This window comes from Sus scrofa, chromosome X, assembly GCF_000003025.6.
Source record: "Sus scrofa isolate TJ Tabasco breed Duroc chromosome X, Sscrofa11.1, whole genome shotgun sequence".
Taxonomy (NCBI): Eukaryota; Metazoa; Chordata; class Mammalia; order Artiodactyla; family Suidae; genus Sus; species Sus scrofa.
The window spans coordinates 97,735,128-97,762,873 of NC_010461.5; the positions used below are offsets into that span (position 1 = coordinate 97,735,128).

General features: G+C 47.5%; 2 protein-coding genes across 5 annotated transcripts in view; one reads left to right on the forward strand and one right to left on the reverse strand.

Moving 5' to 3' along the window:
- Positions 275-8,297, forward strand: PGRMC1 (progesterone receptor membrane component 1). Its single transcript, NM_213911.1, is given in 3 exon segments — positions 275-640; positions 4,061-4,216; positions 6,966-8,297. Coding segments are annotated over 3 exon segments (585 nt in total). The 5' UTR covers positions 275-315; the 3' UTR covers positions 7,070-8,297.
- AKAP17B (A kinase (PRKA) anchor protein 17B) overlaps positions 10,849-27,746 on the reverse strand; it is a 127,690-nt gene continuing 110,792 nt past the window's right edge. For 2 of the 4 annotated variants that reach the window (XM_021080243.1, XM_013986379.2), the window contains 5 exons: positions 22,543-22,603; positions 21,634-22,402; positions 19,538-19,668; positions 16,914-17,175; positions 10,849-15,348 (listed from right to left, as the gene is read on the reverse strand). In XM_021080243.1, coding sequence (XP_020935902.1) covers positions 13,717-15,348; positions 16,914-17,175; positions 19,538-19,668; positions 21,634-22,402; positions 22,543-22,544 — 2,796 coding nt within the window. In that variant the 5' untranslated portion in view covers positions 22,545-22,603 and the 3' untranslated portion in view covers positions 10,849-13,716. Of the gene's footprint in view, positions 15,349-16,913; positions 17,176-19,537; positions 19,669-21,633; positions 22,604-27,746 lie in introns of all 4 variants that reach the window. The other 2 variants (XM_021080242.1, XM_003135332.4) reach the window with 1 other exon arrangement.

The following is a 27,746-nucleotide window of genomic DNA, read 5'->3' on the forward strand; positions in this document are numbered from 1 at the left end:
CAGGTAGAGCTGAGGGGTGTGCTCCGCAATCTAGGAGGAGGCTGGATCTGGCTGGGGGAGAGCAGCCACCATCCAGAGGCAACGCGGGGGGGGGGGTTCCGAACTGGGCTGCGCTCCACTGAGCGGCGCCGGGAGCTTCGGCCGCCGCGGGGAGGCGGGGCTGAGAGGTCCCGCCCGTCCAGCCCCGCCCCCGCCCCGCCTGGCTCCGCCTCCTCCGCTGGCTAGTCCTCATCCGCCTGGCCCCGCGCGCCACTAGCTCGCGGAGAGGGTGGAGGAAACGAGTTCCGGAGCCCTCCAACCTTTGCTCCAGCGATCATGGCTGCCGAGGATGTGGCGGCTACCGGCGCCGACCCGAGCGAGCTAGAGGGCGGCGGGCTGCTGCATGAGATTTTCACGTCGCCGCTCAACCTGCTGCTGCTCGGCCTCTGCATCTTCCTGCTCTACAAGATCGTGCGCGGGGACCAGCCGGCGGCCAGCGATAGCGACGACGACGAGCCGCCCCCGCTGCCCCGCCTTAAGCGGCGCGACTTCACCCCTGCCGAGCTGCGTCGCTTCGACGGCGTCCAGGACCCGCGTATACTCATGGCCATCAACGGCAAGGTGTTCGACGTGACCAAAGGCCGCAAGTTCTACGGGCCCGGTACGGCGGCTGGCCGCCGGCGGGGGGGGGGGGGTGGCCGCAGAGACAAAAGAAGGGGCCCCGGCACGGGGCTGAGTCCCGGAGAGGCGAGGGGGGAGCGAGTGCCCCGGGGCTGGGGGCGGAATGGCGGCGAGCCGGGGAGGGCGGGGCAGGGCGGCTCCCAGGGCGGGCGGGGGGCCAGAGGCGCCCTAGAAGGGCTGCGGGGCGAGTGGGGGACGCAGATTCCAGGTCCGTGCCGCCAGTCGGACCGGGAGGAAGAAGGTTGAAGCGCTTAAGCCGGGAGTGGGTGGGTGAGATCGCAGCGCTGGGAAGGCGGGGGAGCACAGCAGGGCGCAGTGTTCGGGGAGTTTCGAAGGTATCGGGTTTGGGGGTTCCTGGAAGGAGGGGCGGGTGTCGGGCTGGAGAAAGGAAATGAGGGTGTCTCGAGGGAGACGGGGGGGCGGGGAGGCGGGAGGAGGTCGGGAGGTCCAGCGTCGAAGGGGACTCGAAGGCCGGATGACGCCTGGAGTAGCCATGGTGGAATGTGAGGGTGTGGGGGAGAGAACGCGGAGATGGGATTGGCAGCAGGTAGGAGCATTGTGCGTGGCCGATGAGTGATGTGTGTGTGCGTGTTGAGTGTCCGTGGCTTGTCAGGCGTGTGTGTGCGCGCGCGCGCGTGCGCTGGGAACGAGGCATGGCGTGTGTCAGGTATGTGTGTGGCGTGTGTTTGATATGTGTGCGCGTGCTGTGTGTGGCAGACGGGGAGAGCTGGGAGGTGAACAAGGGAGGCCCCATGGGGGAAGGGAGCTGGATGAGGAAGGCTGAATATAGCGGCCGAGAGGAATGTGGCAAGGCGAGAAGGTAATACAGTATTACAGTCCATAGCAGGAGAGAAAGGACTAGAAGCCAAAAAAAAAAAAAAAAAAAAAATTAAAATGGAGGGAGGGAGGGAGGGAGAAGTGGGAGGATCCTGAGAAACAAAAGGGGTAGGGCTCTGAAGGCTGCGGGGTGTGGGGATTTCAGGAAAAGCCAACCCTAGGGGAAATGAGGGGTGGATGACGGCTGAGCTGTTGGAGGGGGGCAGGCTGGAAGGGGCCTTGGAGATGAGGCTTTGCCAAGCTTGGTTGCGGATCAGAATCACCTGATGCGCTTGAGGTACAATACAGATTCCCGGCCTGATCTCCACCACCGCGGAAGAGTCTGGTGGGCTCTGGTGGGCGGCGGGGGAGGTCCAGGAGTCTGCATTTCAACACTCCCACCCCCTAGACCAATGCCACAAGCATCCAGGTTTGGAAGGCCTGCTTTATACACTGTTTGGACCGGAGGAAGAAGAGATTTTTTAGCTCCTCCGATATGGACACCTCTAAAAACAAGGGGACCCAGGGAGTGTGTCCACTGGTCTGGGCACAGGGGAAGTGTGTAGAAGGCAGCCATCTTTCCTTCGGCCCCACTCAGACTTTGTTATTCTCTCCCAATCCAACTCATCAAAATCAGATGTGTTAAGGTTCTGAAGGAAATCTCCCACTTAGCAGTTTTTCCTTGTGGCAGAGATTCAGAAGACCTACTTTGTAGGCATGTAACTGTCCAAATCATTTGAAAAAACCACACCTATATTATTTGTCCCTGAAGTGGCACACCTGGAGGCATTGTCAGTAAACATGCGAGTGTAAATACCTGCCATTACGGAGCTACACCATAAATGACCTGATGCCTGGAGCAGCAGCATATGATGGTGGTTTGCAGAGTCATCGAGAAGAACCTAGGCCTGTGTACAGAGCACGACGCTGGGAGTGAGGCCGCCTGGGTTCTCCGCCTGGTTGGATCACTGACCAGCCGTGTGGCCTGGGGCAAAGCGCTCTTCTCTCTGGGCCTTCGTGGTCCCTCTTCAAAATGATAAGGATGGCCCGTTGTGAGCTCTCTCAGTCTCCACCTGCACTGTCATCCAGTGAGGCCATGCCTATGTGAGACTGTCACGGGGAAATGATACTTCATGTTATAAAGGATTCCCAAAGGTCATCATGTTTCATGACGTTGTTGTACGCAGGGCACTTTTGTGGCCTCTGGGAACAGAGCAGTGAACAGAACAGGCAAAGAGCTCGGCTCATGGAGCTTACACGCTAGTGAATGTACGTTCTGCTGAATAATATATTAATAATTAATATATAATAATAATATTAATATATTATATTAATATATATTATTATATATAATAATAATATTCTCCAACGACTTGCAGTGCTCCCCTCAGATCCTTTTAGTATCCTGTGACCATGGCTTCTGAAACGGCGAGGTCCCAACCCGTGCCTTGGCCTATTTACCTTCCCTAGTGGAGATGGTACTACGTAATGCTGATTAGAAACAGCTGTTTTTCTTTGGAAACCTATGTGCTTTTAAAAGTTGATCATTAATTTCATCTAACTTGTAAAAATAATAAAAAAGAAAAAATCCCGGCAGATTGAGGTTTCAGGTGACCAGGCCGTATTGAGACTCAGTCTGTTCTTATACTTGGCGTGGTGGTTACCCGAGTCATGAGCTCAGCCTTTCCTGTCAAAGGTGCTGCTCAGTCCGCCTTTGGGGAAAGAACACTGTTTAAAGTACACTGGATTCTTTTCATTTACTTGTGCAATATTTAAATAAGTCTAAAAATCCACTCGAAGGACCTGCAGCATGATTCACTGCTCTCCGAGACTGACGTTTAGTATCACGTTCTATATAATAGCATAATATTATGTATAATGGCATTGAGATATTTTATAGGATTTCCAGTCTTCTCTTCAGCACCCCCAGAACCATGCCATGTCTCTGTTGACAGGGAAGATTATGTAGATTTCTGAACCACCAACCCTCATAACATGATGTCTCCTGCAGATGCCACGTGTTGACGTTGAACACAGATCTCTGGACCTTTGCCACCCAAGAGCTCTATCATTTTGACTCATTAAATTATATTAGAGTACGTGTGAGATGATGTTGGCATTTAAACGAGTTGTTTCTTATCTGCAGAAGCCAGAACTTTCACTGGTGTAGCCCAGGTGCCTAGAGCAGAGCCAGGCCCCCGGCTCAATGTCCAGAAGTTGAATTCTGACCCATGAACTCAGTATTATCTTGCATCATTCTCTGCTAACCCCGCCACCCCCGGCCAGGAGATAATCGTTTATGGCTTTTTGTTGAGGTATTTGAAAACATCCCAGGAAATGGATGCTAATATATATAGCATTTTGATTTAGTTTTAGTTAAAAGTTTCATGACCACCCGTCTTTATCCACCACATAATGATCCAAGTATCAACATCCCTTACGATTTCCAGATGGAACTTGATAGTCAAGAAGCAGGCTCTCGCTGTGGTAAGGAAGCCATTTTCTGTATGAGAACTACAGAGCAATTGCATGTCTGATAAAGAACCGGTCTTTGGTCTGGTTTTGTTTTGTTTTGTTTTTAAAGAGGGGCCGTACGGGGTCTTTGCTGGAAGAGACGCATCCAGGGGCCTGGCCACGTTTTGCCTGGATAAGGAAGCCCTGAAGGACGAGTATGATGACCTTTCTGACCTCACTCCTGCCCAGCAGGAGACCCTGAATGACTGGGACTCTCAGTTCACTTGTAAGCATTTTTTTTTTTATTGTGCCTGGATCAGATTTCTACCAGTAATGGGGTTCAAGGCAGTACAATAGTTATTACTGGGCACCGTGCAACTGGGGAGCATTTTGATAGGCTCCTGAATCTTAAGACGGATCAAGTTCATGGCTTGAAGTAAGTGCAGCAGTGCTGAGTCACTTGCCGTGATTGCATACCACGTCCTAGCTAGTTCTCTATGGAAACCTGGGTTTCTGGGGTTTGGATTTTTTTTTTTTAATTTGGGGAGGGTTGCATAGATATCACACTAGGATTTGGTATGCAGGGGAAAAGAGAGTGGCCATCTCTGCTACCAAAAGGGATTTTCATAAGCCCTCGCTTGTAGAACTTGCTGTTTAAAAGCAGCCCACATTTTCTGTTAAAGAATGAGAGACTTGTTTTCTACAAAACAGCTTCTCTTTGAATCTAATTGAGCCTAACTATAGGCCTCATCTACAAATGATGCTTATAATCTGCCCAGCAACAATGGTGTCTGCGTTTTTTAAGAAGAAAGCAAAAAGGAGACATTTGTTTCCTAGCTTACACTATGGGCTGAGGTCTTGGGCGGGGGGTGGGGGGTAAGGGTGGGGTTAAGTTCAAATTTTGAGAATTGTGGAATGGGCTTCTGTCCACCCTAAGTGTTTAATGATCACTATAGCACTAGTTCACTGCTAAGAACTTGAATACTAATCTTTCCCAGCTTTGAAACCGTATGTAAGGACAGTGACCATATCCTCCAGGGGGGGATTTTTTCATTGCAGGTGTTTTCTACTTGCTGTTCTCAAATAATCAGTTAAATATTACTGGCTTGGGGGGGGGGGGGCTAAATCCAACCATTTTCTTTGAAAATAATGCTGACTTCAGAGAGTTCTGGGTTAATAATTAGCCAGATATGGCTCTACCCTTCGAGTTTGGATCCCAAGCAGACCGGCTATAGCTCGCCAAGTCTAGAGGCAGGCCTTTTGACTTTGAAAACAAAATCTGGCTATCTAACCCAGTCCCTCATTTTTTTTGCATCTTCAGGATGCCTTCAATAACAATAGATTCTTCTCTATGAAACCCATGAGTTGTGATGCATAATTTACAAAGCTCTACTTTCTAGCGCTTGCCCTCATCAGTGGGGTAAAAAACATGGCTTCCCCTTCCCCCTTAAACTAAGGCTCGTCCCAAATACTGTTGTGACACTTGAGCTGCACTCCGAGCAGGCGTGGGTTCCCCTTAAAGCAGGTTTCTCAGGCACCGCCCAGCTTTTATTTGTCTTGCCACAGTCCCAAGCACCCTAGGGACCTTTATATTAGGTTCAAATAGGGAAGTTCCAATTGTTCCTGACAGTTATTTGACACAAAAGCAGCTCCAGTTCCCTGGTTAAACAGGTTGGTTCTGCCTCTCCTTCGTACCCACGTTCAGAAAGAGGAGTCTTGGCCTCTGACGTTGAGATGATCAGCCCTACGTGAGCCTGGCCCCGACCCTCGCCAGTGTGGTGCTCTTTGCTGACCCTGCCCCTTCTCGGGCCTCTTCCTTTCTGCTTACCCTCTGAAATCTGTTTTCTCCAGCCTCGCCAGGGCTTGTCCTGCCTCCTTTACCACTTCCTTGAACTACCTGTAGCTTTTTCCCCACGTGGGGGGCAAGTTCTCTCTCCTGCTTTTATCCTCTTCATCCGCTGGACTATTACATTCCTTCCCTTCGCTGTCAAAGAACCATCTAGTAATTGTGGTCGTCCCCAACCACTGCTTCATTGCCTCTCCGTCCCTCCTGGCTCCCTACAATGGGGTTTTCTAGCCCCACAATTCGTGGAACTTTCTCAAACATTTCCCGAGGCCTGCTTGTGGCCAGTGCTCATTTCACGTGGCCTGTCCTTGTTCTAAGTCTCCGGCCCCACGCCCCTCCGAAGGCGCTGCCTCCCCAGAGTCCCCGTTTCGGTCCACAGAATCTCGTCTCCAGTTCATTACGTCCTGTTCCCAGTTTTCCTTCAAAGTATCTCCTGGCCTTCTCTTTTCATTCCATCTCCCCCTCCTCCTGGCTCTTGTTACTCCACATGCGGATCTGCCCCCTGGCCTCCCGGTGACCTTGCCCGGGTCTCTCCTTCCCATAACCTGCCCTGCCCCCTGTGTACCGTGATACCGTTGTTGCCCAAACACCGCTTTGCCCTGTCATTGCTTTGTCATAAACTTTCAGTGCCCTTTGCCACCCATAGGGTAAGTCCGGACTCCTCAGGCTAGCTTTCCCCATCTTTCCTGATATTTCCCCATCCTGTTGGGCAGCGCTACTGCTGCTCTCCTCCTGCCAGCTTGGTCTCTCTGCTGCTGCCCAGATATGTCCAGTGTCACCTGCATGCCTCTCTGTGTGGTGTTGGCATTGTCTGGAAACCCCTCTCTCCCCAAATCCTACACATTTTCCAAAGCATGGCCTTCTTCTTCTATGCGTGATGAAACCCTTCGCACTCACAAGGAGCCCTTGCTCTGCTCGACACTCCTACACACAAACACAACGCACTTTGCCATTGCCTTGCCCACTCATTGTCAGACATCGCCATCTGCTGTGTGTGTCTGTCTGCTGCGCCAAACTCTTACCTCCTGGTCGGCAGGGACTGTGGTGTAAGCCACCTTGGCGCCCTTCGGGAAGCCTGGCACATCGTGAGCCTGACCATCGTAGGCCTCTAAGTGCTTTCAGGTGGGATATGGTTGTGATTTTTCTCGAGCGTGACAGTGACCATGTGTGTCGCCTTCTCTCCTTGCAGTCAAGTACCATCACGTGGGCAAACTGCTGAAGGAGGGGGAGGAGCCCACCGTGTACTCAGATGAGGAAGAGCCCAAAGATGAGAGCGCTCGGAAAAATGATTAAAGCTTCGGTGGAAGCATATCTATTTTTGTATTTTGCAGAATCATTTGTAACATTCCAGTCTGTCTCTAAAACATGGTGATTTCAATATTTAGAAGAGTTTTGAACTTGCTGTACATTTTTTTAATTAACATCACTAGTGACAGTGATAAAGCTAACCTCTGTCTTAGACTGCATGATGTGTTTGTGTGTCACAAATCCAGAACGTGAACTGCAGTGCTGTAATACAGACGTTATTACTGTTTTTTCTTCTATCCATAGTTAGTACAGGCTGAATTTGGATTCGTTTTTTGCTTGAGAGACAGGTAAGACGTGGGTATTTCCCCCCAAACAGGTAAAAATGTTAAACGTGCAAAGTCCTTCAAGCACCAAGGAACAGGGGATCAACTTTTAGTCGTGAGGTTCTCTAAATGAGACAGCAAATCCCTTATTTCTCAATTGACCCAACTGCATGATTTCTGTTTGATCTACCTCTAAAGCAAATCTGCAGTGTTCCAAAGGCTTTGGTATCGATTAGAGAGCTCTCCAGAAACAAAATGAAATCTCAAAGCTGGGGCTCTGTCGGAAGCAGTTTCCTTGCCGTATTTTCATACTGCATCGCTGTCCTTGTCCACCCTGGGACACTCAGAGGCCCTCACCAACGTAGTCATCCACGGTGAGGACTAAAGCGGGACCTGAGCACCCAGTGGCGAGCCCTGGGGACAAAATCAGCCGGCTTGCCTAGAAACCGAAATATACGAGGAAGATTGAAGTCCTATCTTCCCTTTCCCCGTGTTCACGGCGGGGCAGTGGTTCTTTCACACGATTGGACAGAGAGAGGGGCCCCGCAGAGTAGGACCGGGCGGTGGCTCTCCTAAGAGCCTCCCCCCACACCCCCAAAGCTCAAGGGAACAGTACGCATTACCAGCCAGGCGGTTTTTAAAGTAAAGCGTATTCATAAAGTGAACAGTTACTCTTCTGTTACAAAACTTGTAGCCACTGCAAGAGTAGTAAGCGTCTTGGTCTTTGATATTGGTCGTCTTTTGGTTAACAATAAACTTAGCTGAAGTAGACTGTACAGTTGTTTGAATTGTAAAAGTATTATATGAACAACTAGTGAGGTTTCAAACTCTTGTAATTGTAGTTGAATAGTCATTGTATTTTTCTTGTGAACCGTGTTTAATGGTTTTACCTCAAATCAGAAAACAAAATGAAGTGCTTTGGTCAGTTAATAAAATGGTTTTACCCGGTACAGTGCAGTGGCTTGCTGTTTTTTTAAACCATAATCTAAGGAACCAGATTCAAGAGTTTCTCTCTGGAGAGATTTTTTTTTTTTTTTTTTTTTTTTTTTTTTGTATTCTGAAAGAGACAAGCAAAGGGGCCTCAACCGTAACCCAAATAATACCAGCTTGTCCTGTTCAAAAATTAGTGAATTGAATTTATTTCTCGTGACTTGTCAAACTCTGCCTAAGTCAGAATGTCATGAACTCTCAGAGGCAGGTCTAGAGCAAGGTTATTAAGGAGTATCTCTACTAAGGCTGTGAACAAGTGCCAAGCGGGTTTTGTTTTTGCTTTACTGTATCTGATGGGGAAAATGTTCCAGAATCCTTACAGTAGCAAAGTTGATGGGCCTCATGTCAGAAGGATAGCAGATCTGTCCATGCCGGAGGTTGTATGAACAGACAGCTGTTCCTCTGAACGTTAGTGTTTGGCCATTTTCATGTTAAGATGGGCAGACTCCTCTTAGAAGGGAGGTACTCCCTGAACCAAAGAGGGCTCACAGCTTTCCAGCTTTTATGTTCTCAAACCATATTGCCTGTTTTTGTTGTTTTTTAAATGTGTCCTTTCCCCCTCACTAGTTTTCACTCAACAAATAGCCGAGTTGCCTTGTTTGTGCCAAGCAACCTGTTAGGCCGTATGCTTGGGCAGGAGGGGGGCAGGGGAGGGGAGGCAGAGAGAAACTTGGCCACCTCTGCAGCCTGAAATTTCATTTCGATGTGAAAATTACACTCCTCCCTTTACTGAGTGAAACAGGTTTGTCTGATGCCAAGGGGAAAACATCCAGAGCCTGGTTAAAAGTGTCAGTCCCAAAGCCGAGTCCCCTCCATTTGGAACTAAATCAACGTTGTATAGATTGCAAAGGGATAGTATTATGAGGCAGGACTTTGATCTAAAAAACTTCGCAAGTCCAGGAGTTCCTGTCATGGCGCAGTGGTTGACGAATCCGACTAGGAGCCACGAGGTTGCGGGTTCGATCCCTGACCTTGCTCAGTGGGTTAGGCCATGAGCTGTGGTGTGGGTTGCAGACCTGGCTTGGCTCCCGCATGGCTGTGGCTGTGGCATAGGCTTGTGGGAGAGGTTCAAGAAAAGGCAAAAAGACCAAAAAAAAAAAAACTTCCCAAGTCCAGCTCTCACATTCACAAGCTGTATAATGTAAAAGGTGCCATTTAAGAAGATGAGCTAGGGAGTTCCTGTCGTGGCGCAGTGGTTAACGAATCCGACAAGGAACCATGAGATTGCGGGTTCGATCCCTGGCCTTGCTCAGCGGGTTAAGAATCCGGCGTTGCCGTGAGCTGTGTAGGTTGCAGACGCGGCTCGGATCCTGCGTTGTGGCTCTGGCGTAGGCTGGTGGCTACAGCTCCGATTCAACCCCTAGCCTGGGAACCTCCATATGCTGCGGGAGCGGCTCAAGAAATGGCACAAAGACAAAAAAAAAAAAAAGATGAGCTAGAGGTTACCACCACCCCCACACCCCCTCCCCACAGGGCAGGAGAGGGGTCAGGTGAACAGCCCTTGGCCCACCCCCACCCCCCTGCCTTTTTCCAGCCCCTGCCCAGGCACTTTGTTCTCAGCCCCAGCATCTATGGGTCCAGCAGCTTTAACTCCGAGTTTACACTTTCTCTGGCTTCTCTACATAATGTCACATAATGTCCTGTTCTTTACTTACCTCAGAGGGCCAAACTGCATGCAAATCCTTGATCCAGAACAAGCAAGAATAGCCCTTGTTGTCTTGAATGAGCTGTTTGAATCCAACGAGAACCCTTTCAGCTCCAAAGTGCCCCGAGTGTGCAGACTGCCTTAGTGAATCCTTAGAGGCGGCTGCTTTACGTGTCACGTGAAAATACAGTTCACTCTTAAGGGCTCAAAGGCTGACTGACTAAAGACCCTCGCTTCTGTGACTAGAGCCCACCCCACACCCACACTCGTTTTGGGACACTGCACACCTTGAACACTTGCACTCGGGCCTGAAGGGCTGAGATGAAATTCCCTGGCGTCCATTTTGCTACCTTAACTTTAAAACCTCTCCTGAGGGGAGGGCAGTCTTAAGTCCAAATTTGGGATTTTAATTTATCCCAAATGAAAATACACCAGTGGTTTCCAGGAGCCCTGACAGTTGATTCCCATGAACTCACACCATGAAGGGGAAAGTTGCATCAAAACAATATTGATGGCGTTCCCGTCGTGGCTTTGGGGTAACAAACCTGACTCGTATCCATGAGGATGCAGGTTCGATCCCTGGCCTCGCTCTGTGGGTTAAGGATCCAGTGTTGCCATGAGCTGTGGTGTAGGTTGCAGATGCGGCTCGGATCTGACATGGCTGTGGCTGTGATGTAGGCTGGCAGCTGTAGCTCTGATTGGACCTCTAGCCTGGAAACTTCCATATGCTGCAGGTGCGGCCCTAAAAAGACAAAAAAAAAAAAATTGAAATTGAAGCTAGACATGGATACCATCATAGAAAAAACGTCATTGTAGATGTGCCACATCCTAGCCAATACATGAGGTCAATGAACAAAGACTCTTCACTATGACAATTTTATTTTTAATATATTTGAAAATCAAATATGTATTATTTCCCTAACAATGCAAACGAGAAAAAGGATCAGCAACGTTAGAGCAAAGCAGCATATACTGCGGGTAGAAACCCCCCCCACACCAAAGTGGAATTATCAGCATTTATTTAAAAGTTAACATTTCGCATGGTCTTGCAACAAATACAAATACATTTATTTGGTTCTTATTTTCAAAATGACCAGGTGATATGGCTTTCTACCTGAGAAATTCAAGCAAATTGAACAAAAACACATTGACAGATTTTTTTAGCTTTCTTAGAGCACTATTGCAGCACATACAAGGGGAAACATGAAAACATCTATTGAAAAAGACACAGTTTAAAGTTCAGGCCCTTACTTAGTTGGACATCAAAAGACAATGGGAGAAAATACTTCTGCACCACTTAAATAACAGCACAACGAAGAATAACAATGTTATCAGAAAGGGATTACAGCATCTTCCATTCTATCTCGTCCCTTACCAAGCCGCTTATTCGAAAAGTTCGGCATAAGTTGTTCTCTTCTTCGTTCAAGGCTTACATACACCAAAAAAAAAAGAGGTTTACTCAAATCTAGAATGCATTTACCACAAGACATAAACATCCAAGGTTGTACGGAAAGTAAACATAAAACCAGTATTTTCGCTTTCTTCTAGGTCACAGGATGGTGTTTAGCAAACCAAACAAGACAAAAATATTATATGGAAGTGACTTAGCACCAGTTCTATTATACAAAATAACTTTTAATTATACATGCTGTATTCTGCAATTTCTTTTTTTAATGTCTGGTTACTGAGCAGCAAACCGTTTTCATGCCTAACATCTCTGCAAAGAAAAATGAAGTGACAGAAGAGATTGAGATTTTTTTTTTTTTCCCCAAAGCAAGCATAGCTGCTTTCCATTACAAACCCATTACGTTCTTTGTTTCAAGGGCACAAAAACATGAAAAAATAAGGAGGTGGGGTCTCATTGGAGGAGAATAATACCTGGTTACCAAAAGTTATCTGACAAAAATACAAGCTGTTGGTAGTTTAAAAGGCTACTCCGGACAACAGTACACTGAACATTAAGAGTCATTACTAGTCCTCAGAGGAGAAAAGGCACTCATCCTAGGAGCGATTTTTTCAGATTTGACAGAAGCCCAGCCTGGTTTGGATGGCAGAGTCACTGGCTTGCAAGTAGAACCGAATAAAGATCAGTCATTGGTTATCATCATGTGAATAATAAACTTTATCTGCTATGTAACATTCATTTCCGAACTTTTGCCTGTGCTGGCGGACCTCTAGCCCGTGTGATTAGAAGAGATCAACAAAACAACTCTTACTTGAGATTAATTTGAAGATTTTATAGCCGCTTCAGATACCAGGTCGCCTCGTCATTCTGCGCTTGCCTTGGCTTTATCAGCTGGTACTTTTCCAGACCATCAAGACTGTTTGAAATGACTCATGTCATGTGAAAATGTTGCCTTCCACTACTTCGGTGGATTAAAATCACCTTTCCCTGCTGCAGGCGGTCTGATCTTACTGATGTCATCAATTGCCACGTCAGCTAACGCTTGGTTGGAAGAGAAAAGCCATCTACTGCCCCCTGAAGTCCGAAATCCAACATAAGGCAGAATGAAATCAGCCGAGCTTTCCACAGAACGTGCGCTGCATTAAGACGTGAGTCTCTACGAATCTATAAAATATCTCAATTTAAAAACATATTCAAGAGGTCCAAAACCGGTAGGTAAAAAGATAAATTGCTTATGTTAAGAGTTTACAAATCCTGCACACATACAATTTTTCCCCAGCTAGAAAACTATGGGCTTTGCCCTTGACTCTTCCTAACTCCATGGCATTGAGGATTGATGAGGCACTTGTTACTGTTTTATAAAAGTCAGTTTGGGGATATTCAGTGGCTTTTTACAAACTGATGTCACCCAACCCTGAGTGAAAAGATTACATAACCTGAAATGGAATACTGTCACGCCCTCTCTTCCCAAGCGAGTGCCATTATGGGTGCCCCAGCATGGTTCGATATTTCCTTTTGCAAATCCCATGCTGTATCACCTCAATCCTGTTGCTTTTCTAGGATGGAATGACAGGGGGTTCTCCCCAAAAAACAACTCTGCAGATGGTTCACTACCTATTTCAGCCTCACAGGGCAATCGGAGCCCCTTTCAGATTCTCCTTCTAAGGCTTTGTTTCTAAAAGGACAACCCTTTGAGTCCTATGAACATATTCACAAGATTAATGTCCTTCGGGTGGGTGCTCATGAAACCCTCTAATGTCATGAAGAAGTCCGTTTTATGTTCTAGCTGTCGTCTCTCTTCTTTTATCTATAAGAATTTTTAGACAGACCAAAGTCAGGAAAAGTTGGTTGCTGAACATGGCGCTCTGACCAAATCAAAGAACAAGCGAAAAGACTCTTATTCTTTCATTGCCATCCCCTTGGAAGATAAATGATGCTAAATGATAACGTTATGACAGCTACAGAGCCACAGAAGGCTATCTTAACTCCTCTCCATGTTAAGTTGCTCCTTTGCCGGCACCCAATTAGAGTTGCCCTCGAACTATAGAAATGCCTGTTCTTGAATAAAGAGGTTTTGTAAGCACATTGTTTTACTAAGCTTCAGGATCGGGATGTTGTGCGTTTCCAAAGCCTGCCAACACACCTGCAGTCGCTTTGATCTATCCTTTGGCAAGACCAACAGGGTTTTGCATTTGACCTTGCGCAAAGCTCCTAAGAGTTGCTCTCTTGCTCTGTGGCTGCTATCTATCTACATGGCTACGTTTGGTTTTACATTTTCTTCTTGCAAATCTTTTCACCGTGAATAAGGGTATCCTGGCCTAAGAGACCCTCAAAACATTGGAAAATAGAAAGAACTAGTGTAGTTGTTTCCAAAGCAGCTTCCATAGTCCATGTGCTCCTGACTTTTCTGTCGAACATAATAATTGACAGAATTCAGCGTGACCTCTTCGGAATTGTCGTGTCTCTCAAACCTTCTTGCTTCCTGGGTATATTCTGACTTCCGCAGAGTCTCTCTTCTTTTGGGAAAATCCATCAGGTAGGAAGCATTAGCCCTTTTGGATGATGTCATTGGCACACGAAAGGGCCTATAGTCAAAGGTACCGTCAGTCAACCGCCTCCTCTTTCTGGCCATGTTGTCGAATTGTGCGCCGGGACGGGATTCGTGGCAGTAGCCTTTATCAAACAAGTACCTGGGGGCTGGTACTCCCCTCTTTCTGCTGTTGCCCTTCTCATCGGTCATGGACTCGTTTTCATCCTCAAGCCATGAACATCTCGGTTCATACTGAGACCTCTTGCCCGGTTTCCTGAGCTTGTACGGAGAGTGTCTTTTCTCCCCATCATCTTTCCACTGTGCGTACAAGGGCTGCGGACTTGACCTCATTTCTGGATCACAAGGGGTGCCTTCATCTGCATCAAGCGACCCCTGCTCCGGGGAGCTATCCTCCGTGGCCACAGACTTCTCCTTCTCCTCTTGGTTTTCGCTAAGGATTTCGCTGAAGCATTCAGAATCACTGCTGATTTCCTCTAAGAAATCTGTCAGCACCAAATCGAAGTCTGCCGACCTGCTGGGCGAAGAAACCTGGCTCGGACTTGGGGATCTGGAGTCTCTGACCTGGTGAGCGTGCGTCTTTTCCAACAGATGGCTCCTTCCGTCTGGTGGGGACAGCTGATCACCAGCTTCCCTGGCCATGTCCTTGCAGAGATACTGAAAGTCCTGAGTCCGTTCCGCAGCGTAATCCACGTGCCCTCTCTCTTGGGGTCTCTGCCCAGGATCTGGAAGCCACGTCTTTGGCCAGGGATCATCTTCTTGCACCTGTTCGCTGCTGCCCAGGCTTTGCCTTTGGCTCACACTGGTTGAGGGACACTTCCGTTTTCTCAGACTGATTTGAAAGCCATTTCCTTTAACACGGACAGCCCTCTGCCACTGACACGTGCTTGTTGTGTGACGGGGCTCTAGGCAGATACGGGCATATTTTGGAGTTTGGTAATAGTTTAGAAGATAATCAATAAATTCGTCGGTTTCATAGATCTTCTGTTTCCTGCCACGGTCTCTCTCGGATAATCCGGGAGAACAGGACTTATCAGAACCATGGGGGTCTTCTTTCTCAAGAGACGGACCCTGAATCATTGCAATTGGTGAGGCCTTCGGGTCGGGGACCAAACTGTGGTTGTGGTCATTGGATAATAACTTTCCAGGTCTCTCTTTTCTAGCTGAATATCTTAACTTTTTCCCCCTATGATGGGGGGAAGATTTACGCTGGTGAGCCCTTCCTCTTTTCTTCATTTTTTGTCTTCGTTTGGTGTCGGACTTGGAAACCTGGTATCCTGGCACCTCCTCCTGGTTTTGAAGATACTGTGTGTTTAACTCTTCTTTCGTCGCACCTCCCGATGTGGTCCCTGCAGCACGGTCAGCTCCGGAGCCTGCAATATCTACCACCTGTGGATGAAACCACATGGGCTCCTTCAAAGAAAAAGGTTCATCATTTCACATGAAACACTAAACAGATTAAACATTTCCAAGAAAAATGGGGCTTCTCTCACATGGTTCTGAAGAGGTCTCTAATTTCGCCTAGACTAGGTCCAAATTAGGAAAAACACTGCACTGAAGCAACAGGAGGAACAAAAAATTCATGTCTAAAATGAGCTGTTTTTACCAGGTCTGGGGCCGTCCTTATGTCAGAAGGCACCACGGTTTACCTCCCTTCAAAGCACAGGACCCTTTTGCCTTTGTTCCCAAAGGATGAGTCTACCTAACTGTTCCGGGTACTGTGCTAGGGGCTGGGGACATGAAGAGGAATAAGAAATGCTCTACAGGAGTTCCCATTGTGGCTCAGCAGATTAAGGACCCAGCTAGTATCCAGGAAGACGTTGATTCGATCCCTGGCCCCACTCAGTGAGTTAAAGATCTGGCATTGCCATGAGCCGTGGTGTAGGTTGCGGATGAGGCTCGGATCCGGCGTGGCTGTGGCTGTGGTGTAGGCCGGCAGCTGCAGCTCTGACTCGACCCCTAGCCTGGGAACTTCCACATGCTGCAGGTGCGGCCCTAAAAAGAAAAAAAAAATGAACTCTATAAAACGAATGCCATTCACTCTTCATCCTTAAGAATGCTGAATGTGGATTTTTTTCTTTTTGGAGATTAAGCCCTTGTTAGTTGCAACATTTTCACCCATTAGTAGGTTGTCTTTTTTTTTTTTTTTTTTGGTCTTTTTGTTCTTTTAGGGCCGCACCCACAGCATATGGAGGTTCCCAGGCCAGGGGTCTAATCAGAGCTGGAGCCGCCAGCCTATACCACGGCCACAGCCACACCAGATCCAAGCTGCGTCTGCGACCTACACCACAGCTCCGGCAACACCAGATCCTTAACCCACTGAGCGAGGTCAGGGATGGACCCCCGCAACCACACGGTAGCTAGTTGGATTCATTTCCGCTGCGCCACGACAGGAACTCCTGAATGTGGATTTTCAAATGAACACTTTAGGAGGCCTTTCTGGCCTTCCCTCTGGCACATCTGCCGAGTCTGGCTCTTTAGGACGACCCTAAATGGGAGGGGAAAAACCTTCCAAAATGGAGACGCTCCAAACTAAACAATTGGCCTGTGATATAAGATATTCCTTAGCAAATAGTTTAAGGTTCGACCAACGTGAGCTTGCTCCATAAAGGTCTCTGTTCAAGGATCTCCCTTCTCATCCAAGCCTGTGGCTGATGAATGGCCGAGGTGAGTTCAGGGAGGACCACCAACCAAACGCCCACGCCATCCACTTCTTCCCCCTGGCATTTGCTGTCATATCCTTGGGAATTGAGGCGAGTAGATACACGAGCTGCCTCACCCTGGGTGAAAGCGTGCTGAGGTTTAGGAGCACAGAGTGTGTGTGCCAGAGGGCCGGGGGAAAGGTGCCCCCGGGGGTCTTAGAGATCTGCCTGCTGAAAACGAACCCCCGTGAATGCAGGGAGTCTTCCACGCAGGGGATGTGAAATAGGCCGCTTTTTAAAAAGGAAAGTGTGGGGCTCGGGAAGGTCAGTACCTACCCAAACCGGAGAACCCGGACAGAGCGCCGCTGCAATCTTCCTCAGGAGCGCCCGCAGCAGCCGGAGGGCCTCCACCCGCCTCCAAGCCAGCAGGTCCTTCGTCTCCTCCCAGTGCTCCGCCGGGGCGGCGGCCTCCAGAGGTGCCTCGCCTCTGGTGGGGTCCTTCTGTTTCCTTTGCCGGTGTCTCTCCTTCAGGGCACGCCTCCTGACCCTGGCCTTTTTCCTCTTTTCCTGGGCTTTCCTCTCCTCCTCTCTTCTTTTTCTGGACAATGATCAGGAAAGTGGGCCATTCAGCAGGTGTGCACCAGGCATTTGCTCCCCCCGCTCCCCAGCCTCCAGAAATCCCTCACTGCGAAACCCCAGGGCCGGACATTAGACAGCTGATGATAGGAGGCACAGGGAACGTCGGTCCAGGGGAAAGACGCATGATTAAGTTGAGCAGTTAGAAACATGGAGAGCTTATGTCGAGAGAGTATCCAAAAAGAAAAAAAAGAACAAAAGAAAAGGGAGTTCCCGTCGTGGCTCAGTGGTTAAGGAACCCGACTAGCATCCATGGGGATGTGGGTTCCATCCTTGGCCTTGCTCAGTGGGTTGAGGATCTGGCGTTGCCGTGAGCCGTGGTGTAGGTCACAGATGCGGCTTGGATCTCTTGTTGCTGTGGCTGTGGTGTAGGCCACCGGCTTCAGCTCCGATCCGACTCCTAGCCTGGGAACCTCCATACACCATGGGTGCGGCCCTAAAAAGACAAAAGACAAAAATTTTAACAAAGGCTACTAAATTCAAAGGAGGGGCCTCCAGCCCCCACCTTCTCAGACCACAAGCAGAGAGCCGTGGATCCTGCTTTCACTGTGATGCTTTCATTGCTCTTGAAATCAAAACTTTCCATGAGTTGCTTTCGCAGAGGCAAATAAAGGTAAGCCAGGGCACTCAGAAAACCTTAAGGGGGAGTTCCCGTCGTGGCGCAGTGGTTAATGAATCCGACTAGGAACCATGAGGTTGCGGGTTCGATCCCTGGCCTTGCTCAGTGGGTTAAGGATCCGGTGTTGTCGTGAGCTGTGGTGTAGGTCACAGACGTGGCTCAGATCTGGCATTGCTGTGGCTCTGGCGTAGGCCAGTGGCTACAGCTCCGATTGGACCCCCTAGCCTGGGAACCTCCATATGCCGCGGGAGTGGCCCAAAGAAATAGCAAAAAGACAAAAAAAAAAAAAAAAAAAGAAAACCTTAAGGGAGGTTTGGTACAGACTGCTTAGTGCACTGTCACAAGAACATCCCGGTTTCGAAGAAAATGGGCTTATTTTTCAGCCGATTTCCGACAAAGTGAGCTGTTTGGGTTAGGCCCTCATGGAACCATGGAAAAGGGGGCGAAGAGGGGGGCACAAAAAGACGAGTAGCGGAGGGAGGACTTGGCCAAAAATTGGAGGATGATCTAAACGGCACGCTCGATCTGGAAAATGGGGGGGATCATTAGCTTGACTGTGCTCAGCTTCTGGCCAAGTGTCACAGACATGACCTCAAGTAACTCCTGGCACTCGACAGCCAGCCAAAAAAAGTGCGAGGCATGCGGAAGGGGATCCTTTAACTCCTCCTTTGAACGCCTAGCATTTGCATAAACAATGGAAGAAGCAACATGCAAAGGGGAGGAGCCGGGAGGTCCAACTGCTTTTGGCAGCCCTGTAGTTCTGGCGCATGTGTCCCCTCCTGGCAAAGCTCTGGCAGGCCAGTAGCCTGTCCAGACACGAGCTCGTACACCCAGCAATGAGACGCTCAGAGAAAGAAATATGGAGGTTCCTGCAATTCACAGAAAGCACTTGGGCCAATAAGAAAAAATAGTCTCAACAAATCCATGCCTTCTGGCCTGTGGGTTAGTTGGGTTACTGACCATTTTTAGGAAGAAAATCTTCTCCAGACCTAAAAAGACTTCTTCCCCAAATTTCAACTGAGAGGCGAGGTAAAATTTGGTACACTTTAGGGAAATTGGTGACACTTTTAAGGTGGTAGGCTAGCATGTTCACTCTAAAAGTTCCTGGTCTTGGGAGTTCCTGTTGTGGCTCAGCGGGTTAAGAACCCAACCAATAACCACAAGGATGAGGGTTTGACCCCCTCCGCCACCTTGCTTGGTGGGTCAAGGATCCGGCGTTTCTGGGAGCTGTGGTGCGGGTCGCAGACGCGGCTCGGATCCCCCGTGGCTGTGGCTGTGGCTGTGGCGCAGGCCAGAGGCTACAGCTCTGATTCGACCGCTAGCCTGGGAACCTGCATATGCCACGGGTGTGGCCCCAGAAAAGACAAAAAAAAAAAAAAAAAAAAAGGTTCCTGGTCTTTTTTTTTAAAATCACCATTTCCTCCCAGACATCTTAATCTGGCTGGTCCCACTATTTCTCATTACTTGTTCCTCCCGACAAGCCTACTTTTCAGGTCTCTTGTTTTGAACCGTTTTCCCGATTTGGGTTATGTAACAAACAACACAGCAGAAAGACCGCAGGCTTCCACGTAGTTGTCCAAGCTGCACCCATTCCTGCTCCCCGCCGCCGGGCTATCAAGCGTAGCCAGTCCCCTGAAGGGATAAATCTATAAATGCAAAGGAAAAAAGAAAAAAAGACCCTCGGCATTGACGTCCGTCTCCTCACCTTTCAGCCTCTTCCTCTTCTCTCTTCTTTTCTTTTTTCCTTTCTTCCTCCAGCTCCTGTAATTTCAGCCTTTCTTGATTCCGCCTCCTTATAGCGCCTTCGCTGAAGTGTTTGGTTGTATCGAACATAACCTGCCCCCAAACAACAGAAAAGTGTGTCCTCATTTGTATGGAGTGATGCCAAACTAAAGGAATGAAAAATGCCTTCTCTGCATCCCAGGACCTAGACTATTCCATTGCTTCTTAGTCACCTGCCAGACTGTCCTTGTGGGGCTCCAGAATTTTCTTTGGCAGAACCCTTGAAGAGCTCACTTGACAGCCAAAGGTGGCATCACAGTGCCGTTAGGGCACGGGTTTTAAAGGAAATGAGTATATTACCTCTGGTCTGTTATACTCATTAACTGACTTAACATATATATTTTTTAATCCTGGGAGACAAAAACAACCCCAAAACAGGTGGGGGAGCAAAGATGTAAGAAGACTGACCAAATGAGATAGAAGATCTGACTACAGTGATTATTAAACAACTTTGAAAATCTTTAAATAAAGTGAAAGTCAGATGGAGGCACTACAAGTAAATTTGCTTAAAAGATAAAAGGAGGCAGGAGTTCCCATAGTGACGCAGCAGAAATGAATCCGCCTAGTATCCATGAGGTTGCAGGTTCGATCCCTGGCCTTGCTCAGTGGGTTAAGGATCCGGCACTGCTGGGAGCTGTGGTGTAGGTAGCAGATGTGGCTCGGATCAGGCCTTGCTGTGGCTGTGCTGTAGGCTGGCAGCTACAGCTCCAATTCAACCCCTAGCCTGGGAACTTCCACGTGCTGTGGGCGTGGCCCTAAAAAGAAAAAAAAAAAAAAAAAAAAGAAAGAAAGAAAAGAAAAGAAAAAAAGAAAAGGAGGCAGAAGTAGGTAGTTAAATATGCATGGAGTTCCCATCATGACTCAGTGGTTACGAACCCAACCTGTATCCATGAGGACACAGGTTTGATCCCTGGCCTCGCTCAGTGGGTTAAGGATCCGACACTGCTGTGAGCTGTGGCACAGGTCACAGACTCGGCTCGGATCAGGCCTTGCCGTGGGTGTGCTGTAGGCTGGCAGCTACAGCTCCAATTCAACCCCCCTAGCCTGGGAACCTCATATGCTGTGGGTGTGGCCCTAAAAAGACAAAAAAAAAAAGAAATATGCATGAATGATAAACACCGAAATCACAGTTATCTCTGAGGGGAGGGAGGGGGCCTGAGACTGAGGACGGTACAAGAGGGGAGCACGTGCTCATAGGACTGGTGATGCGTTCTTGTGTAAGCTGGGTGTGGTATGCGGGTGGTCAGCAGCGTACGTGCTGTATCGTATGTCTTGTGACCACATCCCTCCTAATTTTCAAATATACATTCTAACCTAAGGAGCTTCACTCCTAAAGCACCCACGCTCGCTCACTCACTCACTCATACACAGGAAGCTGTGGAAGCGGAAAGTCTAAACTCATGCTAAAGACTGATGTGGAGAAAAAGAGGGTTTGGCTGCACTTTTTTCTTCTGCTGAATTAAGGCTCCGAGGAGGTGACCAGGTCCTCGGACAGGGATGACGCGACATGCCTAGACAGACGGGCTGGCTTTGAGAGAAAAGGATCCAGGTTTGCTGGGATTCTGTTTGAGCAACTTGCCTGACAGGCATCACAAAAGCAAACTGAGACCCTGACAGTAAAATGGGAGTAAACCGCTCTCCTCGTGGTTTCAGGCCGCGGGCTGCCCTCTCTCCCAGCAACTTGTCAGATGGAATAAGCACATGAGATGCTTCCATAAGGACCACGAAGAATCCTTTCATGCCCTCGAGCAGCTGGCACAGAGCCCCCAGACTCTAACAAGCGTCGCTTGCAAACTACAGCTGGCAGCAAGGCTGAGAGCAGAATGTTCAAATCGGGAGGATAGCATTTTCCCCCCGAAACAGCCCCTTGTTAGTGAAAACACAAATCTTTACCACGGCTATGGATCAGAGGCTAGCGGGGTCTAAGGAAATGTGTTCCGGATGCTGCCTTCTAGCCTTTACGCAGGGCCACCTGAACGGGGGGAGCCTCTTTTTTTAATACCTCTGGCTGCTCCTTACCTTGATGTTACACGCCAGAGCCTTCCCATCATCCCCTTTAAGCATCAGCTTCATCCCTCGCAGGGACTCCATGGCCTTTACGAAGTCCGTGGACTCCTGGTACTGTATAAAGGCCTCGAACGTCTGCAAGCCGAAGCTGAGCCCCCCAAAGCTCCCACCGGTCATGACTTCTCGGTAGGGGTCGAGCATCGGAATGTCCACATTCTTGATCTTCCCAAAACTTTCAAAGACCACCCGAAGGATCTCCTCGCATGGCTTCTCCCCGCTGGAACCTTTAGGTGCAAACCACTTGCAGGGTAGGCCTTCAAAGTATATAGAATCCGGGCTCTTATCCTGGTCCTGCTCCTCGGGCCCATCAGCCGACGGGGCCCCCCTTTCCTTGGGGAAGTGTTCCCACTCTCCCTGGGCATCTGTGGCCACGACTCTCAGGTCTGTTTTCAGCCCGTTTAGCTTGATGAGCTTCCCGTGTAACTTGGCCTTCAGGATCTGAACCAAACTTCGCGTTTCGGCCTCCCCCTCAAAGCGGATGAAGTCCTTGGTGCTCTTGGAGAGCCGGACGGTGGTGAACTGGTCGGGGCAAATCAGGCTCTTCAGCTGGTCAAGGACCTCCCAGTTGGAGAAGGGCCTCACGGGTTCCGTGCTCTCCGGGAGCAGGACGCTGATCATCAGCTTTGCTATGGGCTTGAGGTAGAGGTGCTGAGCCGCACAGAGCTCGGTGGCCTCGGAGTTATCATACACCACCGTGACCGTCATGGTATCCGCAGGAAACCTTCGAGGGCGAAAGGGAAGATTTTGCCAGAAGTGGAGCAAAACACAGCCTGGGATCTTGCCCGGGGCTAGCATTGGCCGGACCCAGGTCCGACGGTCAGAGGAACAGACACTATCAGGAGAATTAAGACAATAGCTTACATTTGTTGAGTGTGTTTTAGAGGGTGCAGTTTCCACAGACTGTGCCTCTCAGTTTTCTCAACTGTAAGACAGAAACAATAGGATTTCAGGAAGGAGGAAATGAGTGAGTACAGCCGAAACCCTTAGTATCGTGCCTGGCCCACAGGAAGCTCTCCATTGACACAAGCTACGACTCTTTCTTATACGGCTTTATCTCATTTGATTCATGAAGCAACCCGGGAGGTCTTTTCATGCCTGTTTCATAGATGGGGAGATTCAGATGGATTCAGGCAAATGAAATGACTGGCCCATACACTGGGACTCCCAGATTCCAAATCTCCAATCTTTTGCACCATTGAGCTCAAATGTAAAGTCTCAAAGAAACCTGCTGGGGGGCCACAGAAACAGGGCCAGCGAGAAAGACATGTGGCACGTTCATGAACGCACAGCCAGCCGACAGTTCCAACCCAGGCACCTGATCGAGCATCCTTTGCCCAGGTTGGTTCCCAAGCCTGATGTGGCCTATCTACTCTCATTCCTCCGGTCCACCGACCTTCACTAAACCGAACTCTAAGGTCAAGGGAAGAGGAGACAGCCTCTTCTAATGAGCGACAAAGTGAACCTGCCCTCTATTTTGGGACTGGAAAACCCTCCAAACCTGAGTGCTTGGTAGCATTTCATATGAACAAGTGCTCTTAAGCTGTCCCAAGGTGAGTAAGATCACTAATACTGGGAGTAGGGATTTCTGCTCCTATTTTCTTTTCTTTTCTTTTTATTTATTTATTTTTATTTTTATGTCTTTTTGCCTTTTCTAGGGCCGCTCCTGCAGCATATAGAGGTTCCCAGCCTAGGGGTCCAATCGGAGCTGTAGCCACGGCCTATACCACAGCTACAGCAACGTGGGATCCGAGCCTCGTCTGCGACCTACACCACAGCTCACGGCAACGCCGGATCCTTAACCCACTGAGCAAGGGCAGGGATCGAACCCGCAACCTCATGGTTCCTAGTCGGATTCGTCAACCACTGCACCACGACAGGAACTCCCTCTGCTCCTATTTTCTGACTTCCCATAGCACTTACTCATGGACTTCCCGTGTGGCTCACAACAATACAGCACTTAGTCATGAAGGGGTTTTTATTTTTTGCCAAAAAGTGGATATATTCAGAATCTGTATCACCTGAGTTTCTCATTAATGCCAACGTGGAGGCGATTTAGACCCAAACGTATATGGCCAAATGATGGACATTCTAACACTAAGTCTTACTACTTAGTCTTACTTACTTACTACTAAGTCTTGGTTAACTTTATAGGTACATATTTCTTTCGTAACAGACCCTGAAGGACAACCCAAGTCAACTCCCTTTAGGTGACTAAGTTTGTCTAAACTGGTTCTGAAATGGCTGCCAAAAGCACTATCTAAGATATTAGGTTCTAGAAATCCTCATGACAGCCAACACTGAACTGGGATGGTGTTAGAATAAACATGTGCTCTTTCTCCAAAAACATTATGTAAAGAGCAAAATGAAGACAAAATCCAGTTCGTTTGCTGTAATTTGCAACAGAAATAAGAGTCAACACTTAACTCCTTTCAATTAATTTGGAATTCAATTAGGATATACTGAACCCCCAAACATTTCTGTAGTCCATAGGTATTTATTTATACCACCTAAAGTAAGGCTTTAAAAAATGTTCCAGAAAAAAACACACACAAAATAGTTAATTGCTTCAAAGTAACTGATGTGTCATGCTCTCTCCATTTAGTCCAGGGATACTGCCTTTGTTTTAAACATTTTAGAATGCTTCGCTTGGGTTGATTGCAAAGTCTGGCTACATTCTTTTCAATATTCTTGATGGAGGTCAATTTTGAAATTCTTTTATCATGGATTGGGTATTTTGAAATCCTCAAAAATTATCTAGAACCAAGAATGTTGGATAAAATGGATGACTAACAGACAAACTGATTTTCTTAATTGGCTTATAACCCACACCGCCCACAAGGAGATTCTGAGAAAGGCTCTACTTTTTTATTTATTTATTTATTTATTTATTTATTTATTTATTTTGGCCATGCCTGTGGCATGCAGAAGTTCCTAGGTCAGGGATTGAACCCAAGCCATAGCAGTGACCCAGGCCACAGCAATGACAATGCAGATCCTTAATCCACTGAGCCATTAGGGAACTCTATTTTTTTTTCCATTCGTCGGTACATCACTGGACTGGGTAGAGTGCTTTGAAAGAGGGCAAGTTTGAAGGACAAGAGTAGATGTTGTAGTATAACAAACATTTCTGCAGTTGCAAAATGTTTTTGTAGTTGCAAAAATGATCCTGATTTTCCACCATCCCTGTATCCACACCCTTTGTAATGTGACTTTGAGTGGTTGAGTCTATTTTTCCCCAGCCCTTGAATGTGACTGAGCTTTTTTTCCCCTAATAGAATGTGGCAGAAGTGACCAAATGCCAGTTCTAAGACAAGGTGTCAAGTGGCCCTCTCTCTCTTGGAACCCTGCCTTACCATGAGGGCAATCCTGGGCTAGCCTGCTTGAGGATGAAAGGTCACATGAAGAAGAGCCCACCAGTGACAGATGAGCCACCAGCCAGCCCTCGGCCAACCCACCAACTGACAGCTGCCACATAAGCAAACCCCGTCAAGATCAGCTGCAGCCAGCACAGATCAGCAGAATATAGACTTGTGAGAAATAACAAATGTGTTTTGTAATTGGGATTTGGGGACTAGCAGAGGCAAACTACTATGTATAGGATGGATAAACAATAAGGTCCTACTATGTCACACAGGGAACCACACTCAATATCTTATAATAAACCATAATGGAAAAGAATACAGAAAATAATATGTATATGTATAACTGGATCGCTTTTCTGTACAGCAGAAATTAACACAACATGGTAAATAAATCCACTGTACTGCAATCATTTTTTTAATTAAAAAAATAAATGGTTTTTGTTTAAGCCACTGAGTTTGGGATGGTTTATTATACAACAAGAGCTAACAGATACAAATGTCTAAATTTTAGTCTCAAGATATACAATCCATTTACTAGTTCTTATACAAATAAATAAAAATTATAAAAACTCATTCCTGGGAGAGTTTTGGGAAGAAAGGAAAACTAGGCACCTTCATATCTTGCTAGGGATAGTGAAAATTGATTACATCTTTTTTAGAATAACAGTCCAAGAACCATAAAAATGCTCATCCCCTTTGATCCAGTAACCTCATCTAGAAAAGCATCCTAAGGACATAATTAAAAATAAGAAAAGAACATGTTCAAAGCTGCTTATTGCAGTGTCATTTTAGATACAATTTTGTCAAAACTATGTATTACATAGGAATGAAGTTTAGAAATTGAGTTCTGTTTTTGTTTTTTGGTTTTTTTTTTTTTTTTTTTTTTTTTTTTGTCTTTTTGCCTTTTCTAGGGCGCTCCTGTGGGCTGTGGAGGTTCCCAGGCTAGGGGTCGAATCAGAGCTGTAGCTGCTGGCCTACACCAGAGCCACAGCAACGCCAGATCTGAGCCACGTCTGCAACCTACACCACAGCTCACGGCAACACCGTGAGCAAGGCTTGCTTAACCCACTGAGCAAGGCTAGGGATCGAACCCACAACCTCATGGTTCCTAGTCGGATTCATTAACTACTGAGCCATGACAGGAACTCTGAGTTCTGTTTTTTTTTTTTTTTTTTTGCAAAGTGGTTTTCATAAAACTTCTTGCTGACTTACACTGTTAACAGATGAATTTTTAACCACTCATTTGAAAGTAAATGGATTTTATTTAAAACTACCATTTTCCCTTCCACTTAAAAGTAAATTCATGAAGATGACTAAAAATCATCAACCCCTTGAGATTAGATATATCCTCATAGCCCGATCTCCACTTTCCTGAGGTGTAACAAAGGATCTCATCAAAATTGGAGGGAAATGAGTCAAATGGTATTTTACAGTGTTTAACGTGCTTTTTTTTTTTTTTTTTTTCTTTTTTTGGCCGTGCCTGCAGTATGTGGAAGTTCCTGGACCAGGGATTGAACCTGCGCCACAGCAGCAGCCCAAGCCACAGAAGCGACAATGCTGGATCCTTAACCCACTGAGCCACCAGGAAGTCCTAGGTGCTATATTTTTGACAAAAAAAAAATGGCTATCACTTTCATCTCACACCAAAGCAAAACCAAGCAGTAAATTCTATACCAGAGGTCACAACTCAGGTGACCACAGTGGACGACAAGGTGGTCTCAGCGAGCAGAGACCACTGAGCAGGGGCAGAGGCAGATGCCCCATCTGAAGGCACAGCAGCCTCCGTGAGGGAGGGCCTAGCGTGGCCATGTCCTCCTATTCATCCAGAGGCCAGACATCTAGGCCCTTATGAGAAATCGGATTTTCAGAAGTTGGCAGTCAATGGGAATAATTTACAAGCACTGCAAAGTGCATATAAACACACCTGCAGGCCTCTCTGGCCTGCCTGTCCACGGCCTGTGCTCTAGAGTTTATCTTTGTTCAGCCAGCCCACTGGTGACAGGGCTCTATGCCTCGATTCAGAGGCATTTATTTTCTGACTTTCCCAAGAGAACCCAGTGGTTGGGGTTTTTTAATGGCCACACCCATGGCATATGGAAGTTCCCAGGCCAGGGATCAAATCCAAGCCACAGCTGTGACCTATGCCACAGCTGAGGAAACGCCAGATCCTTTTATTTTATTTTTTTCAATTGTTTTCAAAAATTGAAGAAAAAAAAAAAACTGGCCTTCTTTAAAATCCTCAACTCCGATTCAATGTGTTTCCCAACCACAGCAACAGCAGCAAATTAGATACCCCTTCTCTCTGGCCCTGTTGGTCACAGGCTTTAAAATGCAATGTTGATGAAGATTTCATCTTCAAATCCTCTCCCACAATAGGAAGCTAATCTTCCAATCTTATTTTTTTAAATATAGAGGACCTATTTTTTTAAATATGGGGAACTATATCCAATCATTTGTGATGGAACATGATGGCAGATAATATGAGAAAAAGAATGAGTATACATACGTATATATGACATGACTGCGTCGCTTTGCTGTACAGCAGAAATTGACAGAACATTGTAAACTAACTATAAATAACGATAAATTATAAACTCTAAATTAACTATAATAAATTTTTTTTTAATATAGAGGACCTAATGTGTACCAAGAAGTAAGCTTTTTACGTAGGTCATGGCTTCGATACTACAGCAATGTCACCAG